The sequence below is a fragment of the Amia ocellicauda genome, chromosome 16, assembly GCF_036373705.1.
Source record: "Amia ocellicauda isolate fAmiCal2 chromosome 16, fAmiCal2.hap1, whole genome shotgun sequence".
Lineage (NCBI taxonomy): Eukaryota > Metazoa > Chordata > Actinopteri > Amiiformes > Amiidae > Amia > Amia ocellicauda.
The window spans coordinates 16,051,270-16,059,715 of record NC_089865.1 but is presented as its reverse complement, the minus strand read 5'-3'; the positions used below and the strand labels follow the sequence as shown (position 1 = coordinate 16,059,715).

At 34.9% G+C, this 8,446-nt stretch overlaps 1 protein-coding gene across 1 annotated transcript; it reads left to right on the top strand.

Annotated features, from left to right (window-relative positions):
• The first annotated feature begins 3,393 nt into the window (after nt 1-3,393).
• Nucleotides 3,394-7,879, top strand: agr1 (anterior gradient 1). The gene is made up of 8 exons (XM_066688219.1): nt 3,394-3,552; nt 5,174-5,276; nt 5,668-5,731; nt 6,050-6,102; nt 6,341-6,417; nt 6,894-6,957; nt 7,223-7,306; nt 7,650-7,879. Exons 2-8 carry the CDS (start codon nt 5,177-5,179, stop codon nt 7,697-7,699), a joined length of 492 nt encoding a protein of 163 aa, XP_066544316.1. The 5' UTR covers nt 3,394-3,552; nt 5,174-5,176; the 3' UTR covers nt 7,700-7,879.
• The last annotated feature ends 567 nt before the right edge of the window (nt 7,880-8,446 follow it).

The window sequence follows — 8,446 nt, the reverse complement described above, 5'->3', positions numbered from 1 at the left end:
TGTATTACAATTGCGGGACTCTTCGTGAAATGCAGTACATGCATGTTTTCCAGCTGTTATAACGATTATAATTCATATGGACATCAATCAAACACAAACGCTTTGTGGATAAAACCAACTGCATGTTCAACAACCCCCGGTTTGTAATATGCAAACCCAGACCTGCAGTAGCCCAAACTGTCCTCTGGGTGGCAGCATCGGCGCACACGGCCTTAATTACAATGCGACGCGCATAGCGGTAATTGAGAATCACATAATAAGGTCAAGTAACAGAATTAGAATAATATTAAAATACATTGATTATTTTATGTTTCTGGATATTAGGTAAGGTATCCATAAAATAGGAGACACTTCATAACACAGAGATCCAGTTAAATCTATCTCTATTGAAAACTATCACAAAATACATGTTATGAAGCTCACTCACTTCATTAGTTGAATGGTCTTTTTGTATGTAAAGTATTTTCTTAAACTATATTACAGACAACAATTAACATGTTGTTTTAGCTTTGCACTTCACTATTATATTATTACTTAATTTGGTGTTTATATTTAGGTTGATCTTTTAGTGAAAGTAAAAATGAAAAAGTAAATAACAGAAATGCCATGCCATCAAGTAGCCTAAGGACATTTTAAATCAGCATCACTACATCATCACCATCATAACAACATCTAGAGTTAAAGTATCTGAAGATACTTTGTCTGCATGTAATTGAACTTTTTACATGATACATTACTTGATATGTATCATATTATGGTACTATGCAGGTTAATATCAGTGGTAGCTTGTAATCAAAGTAGTAATAGTAAAATGTAGGTTAGGAGTAGTATGCACCAGTCATCATATGTACTACTAGTAAGTAGGTTAGAAGCTGTAGTATAATAGTACTTATGCAAATGTTCATGATAACATGTAAGTATGTGTAAGCATTATTATTATTATTATTATTTGTATTGATCATAAAATGGAAATAGCCCCGAGTAATTAAGCTTTTTTCACATTATAAACCTTTTATAACATGCAAACAAGGGTCCAATAAGGAAAAGAAAACGTGGTAGAAGGCAGCTTAAAAGTGTAGAAATGTCATACATGACCGTGGGCCAAATATGAGGTTTGGACTTGTTGTCCCTTAAAAGTTTAAATTCTAATGTGATATACTGTAGAAAAATACATTAATCTGTAGTGTATAATATGCTTTCCACTAGTGCTGCCTTAGGTATTATTAGGTTTACTCACCATTCACCTATCCTAGATCCCCTTAGCTGAAAACATTTTCCTGTTCTTGCTGTTTAACCAGGACCCATTTGTTTACACCCGAAATTAAAATAGAACAGTCTATTTAATAACCCTGAAGGGATTTATGCAATTGGCTTCGTCAATAAGCAACTCAGGACCTTGCATTAGCATTACGTGGAGATCCTGCTGCAAAGTCTCTGTTTAAACAAGGCTTCCTATTACAACACAGCCATCCTTCAGAATATGATGGCCTAGATTTTTAGTATCTCATGGTTTAGTTCATTAGCTTTACTGTTGATGTGTTTGATGCTTTTCAATTTTAGAGTGATAAGATTAGTAAAAGTGCTCTTATAAACAAGCCCCCATGAAACTGCAAAGTACTGCAAAAAGCTATATGAAACACACACACACACACACACACACACACACACACACACACAGCAATTTGCCTCAAATACCTCAACATCTAGTGCAAGATCTAAGACCTTCCTTGAGTAAATAAATGCATATCCTGTTGATTGCTTCAAGTTATCTTTCTCCTCTGTGTTATTTACAGCTTTATTTACAGGATTGTTTAGGGAGGAGGCTTAGGCTATTCTTCCATTCAGACAGACTCAAGTTACAGAAGTATTAATTGTGAAGAAGAGAGTTTACCTCTCTGGAGTAAAATATCCTGGTTAAAGATTAATACATTTTAATTAAAAAAGAGAAAGAAGGAGTCTTTGGAAATAATCAGGGAAATATCCAAAAAAAATATATATATACATATATATTGTTTGTTAATAAAGTGATATTGCATTTTAACTGTAACATTTCAGACTTTAAATACTGAGTGGAAAATACAAAACCAAAAATAAAAAATGCATAAATAAGAAATCAGTAAATGCAATGAAGTTAGTGTAGTAATAATAATAATTTTAAAAAATCAGACTTTAATTTGACTCTTAGCACAATAACCTATAAGCACTGATTCTAGCCAAAGGCTCATCATGAGCTTTGTGTCAAGACATCTTTAACTAAACTGGACACGCCCAGAGAACAGATGAAAAGTGTGCAGCAAGTTGGCCAGCTTGTAGTAGCTGATGTGTATTTCTGTCACTGGCTGTAGTATACTTGCGAAGATTGCTATGTCCTGGAGTAAAACTGTGGGTGTTCCACTTTATGTAAATGTATATTTACTTACCTTTTCCGTGTATTTTTTAATTAATGCTGACTCAGCTTAATGTGCTTATATTTCTCCATGGTTACTGTACACAGCTGCTAGTCTGGGATCACTGACTCTGCTATGCTGTTCGTTTGGTATACAACAAAGTAGGGATAGTTAGTCATGTCATCATATATTTCTTGTGGTTACTCATTAATGTTGTTCAGAGAAAGGACAATAAAAAGAGTTCCCTGCCACAAAACCATGAGGCAGTACAAACTGTGACATCTTCTTCACAGTGGCCCATATTCATAAAACAATGTCATGTCCAATGTGCCATTTGTATTTTTTAAGAGATGAAAAACTTTATATGCAGGAAATAAATACAAACTAAATAACACTTATGTTTTTAAACATTGATTCAATAATTCAAAAGGCTCCACTTTTAAGTTTATAAGCAATGATTCTGCACCCTATTTAAAATATGAATAATGTTTTTGTTTTTGTTTGTTGTATAAGTTGAGTTGTGTAATGTTTGCAGTTTTTGCATATATTTCCTGCATTCTGCAGCCATTTAATACTTCAGTTGTATTTTAAACATGATTTATTTATGTACTGTAATATAATTAAGAAATAAAAGTTCAAGAGGGAGTTATAGTTTCACCATTTCCCTATACAAAAAAACTTGGTCTGTCATTATAAAATTTAAATATATTTGCAGTGGATTCTCTTCTGTTAAAGAAAATTCAAGGTTTCTAACAATACATAGTTAAGTCTTCATTTGGTGCTGAACGTTAAATATAATAAAATGTGAAATGTAGAATTTATCAGGTTGCAGCACCCTTTATGTAGTTCAGTTATACTTGTTATCGAACAAACACAGAACACTCTCTAACAATCCTATAAAGGAGTAGTTCCCCTCCCACAGCATTAAAATCAGAGCAGTTTGAAAGGTATGCATGTTTATGCATATGCCTGCCTCATTACTCGAAGTCTGTTTGAATAGTGTGTCTGAAAGATAAGGATATCCTGGTCTGCAATGAATGACGTTCAAGAAGTGCTACACCTGCTAGGTGAGTTCACTATAAAAAGAGACGTTTGAGAGGTGAGATTCAGTGAAGTGCTTCATCCACCTTTCACTCACAACTCAGGATATCCAGCTGAACGTCAGGTAAGCATGACATTGGACTCAGCTGCAGTTGATTATGGTGCATAATCTTAAAAAAGAAGGGTTTAACATTTTCAGAAAAGTGCATACTGTACAGTTAATTCTAATTATTGGAGGGGGGGTATTTTTGTTATATACCTTTTGAAATGATAGATGAAAATGGTGGATTGTTATATTTGATAAACTGTAATTTATACTGAGGTATTGCAGATATTACTCTAAATATTGACAGTCATTTTAAGCAAATTTATTTAATATAGTGCCCCTCATGCAAAGGCATCCCAGAGTATGGCTGAATATGAAAAAAAAAACATGCACAAAAAAAGAAACAATTAATCGGCATAATTTGAACACATTTAGCCAGAGGGACTGCCAGATATTGAACAGATTCGATAATGTTATGGGCTGAGAATGAGTACGAGTTCCTGTACAAAGGTTTAGCATGTTACACGTGTCAGAAGATTGTAGAATTGACCATCTTTCTCACATTGCTGCAAAGTGACCAACCAAGCAATTGTTAATGAGGATTTTCAATGGAGTAGAGTTTGCAGCTGGGGTGGAGAGACTTAAATCATTTAAATCTTGTCCTTTCTATAGATGCTACTGTATATTTGTGCTTTGAGGTCAGATATTTGAATTGAGCCTGATATGGATATCTTGATAATGATGAAGGCAGTTATTCATACTGATCAAATTTGATATTCCATCTCTGTAGTCCCGTAGAAAAGATGCTGACAGAATGTAAAGGCAACGCTGATGCTGTGAATCCTGTTATTAAGGCAGCAATATGACCATTAGATGATAAGGCATTGTTGGAGTGCAAACAACTAGGCATTGGTTGTCATTTTGTAAGCGTTTCTTTTCTTTTTTGAATGGCCCTCAAATAACTATTTTGCATTGGGATTCAATTTAGTTCTGACTCAATGGACACATAAGGTGGATACACTGCTAAGCAACCACTAATGAGTCCTTTGGATTCCTAGGTATACAAAAAAGATTGAATGCCTGTAGTTTTATTCTCTCATTGTTCAGATTCAGATACATTTAAAAGCTCATATGATAAACGTTTGACACATGAATTTGAAGATACCAGCTTGCAGCCTGTCTGATGTCAGTCACAGATGGGAGCAGCATTCCTGGAACTGTGATGCGATGGGGGCACCTGTAGTTGGCATTTGTCCAGCCGCTGCCAGAGAGATTTAAATAGACAGGAGCCTCAAGGACAACCCCACGGCACAAATGAAAGCTGACAGCTTGAATGTGATTGCATTAAACTTTTATTTGTCAGAAGGCGAACACTGCACGAGAGACATAGAGAGTGTCTAATTATATGTATTAAGAAGTGTCAAAACTTTTTGCTTTTGAAAACACATCAACAAATATTTTATCAGCCTGATTTATTCAAATGAAGTCTCTGCCCCCCTATCGCCCTCCAGGAAGGGAAGACACTGACAACTGCTAAATATAGAGATGTCAAATTGTGGAGAAAAAGAAAAGAGGAGGATTTCACACTCTGCTGTACATCAATCAATACAAATGCTCACATTTCATTTCTATGGAATACTAGTATGCAGATTAGCAACATTTCCTAGATTTCCCAATATGTTCTCTCTGTTTCTTTCAGAAAATGAATCCAGCATCTGTACTCTGCATCTTGCTGTTTGTCGCAGTCCTGGATGTGTCTGCACAGAGAAAACCCAAAAAGGAGCCCCAAACTCTCTCTAGGGGTATGTATAGTGCTGAGCTGTACAATATATGTGGATTGTTATTTTTATATTATTATTTGGTTCATGGGTGACCCACGATGTGAAGATAAACTACACTCTTACTATATTGTATTGCCATGTGAGTTTGATGCAATTTGATGCTATTTTCTTCTGTATGTAAGCTCATAGTGCAGTCATTTAGTATTTCAACAGCAATGAATGAAGCTTGTGTCATGCGTCACCCTATTTCTGCTAACAAGTTCAATTCAACTTTCAATTTCCGCATGATAATCAAGTTATCAGATTTCTTATTTCACATATTTAGTCACATTTAAACTATTTGCTGAACCAACCATAGTTGCTAGTATGTTTTCACGTTTGCTTAATTCTGTGTGCATGTTTGTTATTTCAGGATGGGGAGATGAAATAACCTGGGTCCAAACTTATGAAGAAGGTTTAACTAAATCTAAAAAAAGGTAAGAAGCCTTATCCTCTAAACACAACACTTCTAAAGACTTAACTCATTTAATCTTATTTGAAATACATGTTTCAACTTTGGAAGTCGCAGCAAAGGCTTAACCAGGGTTTGAGAACACCAGGTTTGTGTTATATATATATATATATATGTGCCATCATAAATAGTCTTTAGTGCAACGAGATTGTGTGTTAAGCCGAGTACTAGTTACTAAGAAAAATGTAAGTAATATGGGATTGCAAATTACCACACTGAGGTGAGGGGACTAGGTTAGAATATACCTGATGTGTAGAGTTGTAAAATGTATTTTTTTTTTTAGCCAAAAACCCCTAATGGTCATCCATCACTTAGAAGACTGTCCACATAGTCAAGGTAGTGTGTGTGTGTATGTGTGTATGTATGTGGGGGGGGGGGTTGGGGGTATTAATCATTTAGTAATAATTGTGTACAAGTAATACATTCAAAAGTGGAAAATATATTGAATTAGAACAATAATGTGTATTTACTAAAGGCTTCTCTGATTTAATATTGTATGGGTTATTTCACATGGTAATTGTTTTCCCAATTGTAAAGTTACTTTAATACTTATTCTGTTTCCTCTCTTTCTCAGCTCTTAAAAAGGCGTTTTTAGATGATCCAATGGTGCAGAAATTGGCCAAGGAGGACTTCATAATGCTCAATCTGATAGTAAGCCTTGACAAGTCAAGTTTCAGAAGCTCACATTTATGTACCTTAAGAGTATTATTATTTATATATTTATTTGCAACATACTACTTGGTTGTTTGAAAATGGGTGTTGAGAATTGTCAGCTCCAGTTTAAAATGTAAAAATGTTCTTTCTGTACAGTCACATTAAAAAAATAAAAATAAATAAAAGTATCTTAAACTATCTAACGGAGATAAATAATGTTGCTTTTTACCAATAACCTACTTAACTCAGAAACTTCAGAAAACCGTAATAGACTTTTCCTAACCCATCTGTAATCTGCCATTGCAATCTTCAAATTGGAATGCATATGTATCCGTCTCTCTGGCATAAAGAACACAGTAGCAGAATAGTATATTAAAAATGATATAGCTCCATACAGAGAATCTTGACTGTATTTAATATTTATGGTCAGATTTCCATTTCTATTCACTTAACATTCATGTATTTGCCTTCAGCATGAAACCACTGATAAGAACATGGCTCCTGATGGCCATTATGTTCCCAGAGTCCTCTTCGTCGGTAAGCTTATCATTTTGAATACTCTTTAATGTTCTTTATAATACACTGAAAACGATTGTCCAGTTATTTAGGAAAATCAGATAATTGAGCAATGGGTGCAGAAATAAATAATAACCAATAAATATGCAGAATATTTTAATCGTTGAATGAATGGTCAAACATCTGGCGACTGTGTCACTGTATCAGGCAGCAGTCTCATTTGAAATGGCGGCTCTGTTCCTTTAACTAAACATGCTTTCAAAACATTTCCCCTTCTCTTTCTCAGACCCGTCCATGACTGTGAGAGCTGACATCGCTGGGAAGTACGGTAACAGACTGTATACTTACGAGCCCAGCGATATTAGAATCTGTAAGTAACTTTTCTTTTTCTTGTCTTTCTAATGAGTTCCATTGGGATTGAAATTCGCTTGCATTCATGAATGATTCTTTCTGTCAAAAAGCTTAGATCCCTGAAGGCAAATAGCAGGTACTTATTTATTTAGAGCAATTTACATGTGTTTTGGTTTCAGTTAGCCTTATATTGTAGATATGTCTTAGTTGTTACAGGTAATTTAGTGCTGATGTAAATTTGAGGAAAATCTTGTTTTTCTCCCAAAATGTTTCAGTGAAATTCAGAAATGACAAAATCACAAGATCTATTGAATCATCTATGGCATACAGTGCATCTTTAATTGGCCATTTCTTGTTTTCAGTGGCAGATAACATGAAAAGGGCTAAGAAGCTTCTTCACACTGAGCTGTAATCCTCTACCCCAATTCCATCGATGCAGTGATCAACATGCTGGCTCCGGCGTACTGGCCTCTGAGAGGCTACACTGCCAGGAAACACCAGAACAGACAAGAAGAAATACGTCTAAGCTGAAAGAGCATCACAAGCTACATTTTGTATTTCATTTTTAAGATGGCCAATAAACAACATTTCACAAAAATGTTTTCTTCTCTTTTGTCTCCCATTGAGATAAGGTATGGTGCAATGTCAGTCTTCAAATAATATTAACAAGAGTCCAAGGGTCAGTTTCCAGCATGATACAAACTTGTTTTGGAATACAGAGTTCCAAAGAACAACTGAAACACATCTAAAGGATTTTGTTTTTGTCATTAATTACTTCAAGGTTCAGTTTACATATCTTCCAATATATGAAAACAGAGTAGAATAGATGAACAGAACACATTTGTATCTGAATTTTTTAAATAACTGGGGTCACAGCTTTAATAACAAACAAATTTTCACCTGTTAAAAGTATTGAATGACGTGTTTCAGTCCTCCGATGTAGGGTACGCCAGTGTTATTATTTTATTAGACTTAAGTGCGGCTTTTGACACAATCGACCACAAAATCTTGTTACACTGCTTAGAAAACCGTATTGGCCTATCTCGCAATGTGCTTTCATGGTTTAAATCATATCTGTCAAACAGACTCCAATATGTACAGATTAACGAGAACCACTCAAATTTAACTGAGGTTAGGTACGGAGTCCCACAGGGCTCAG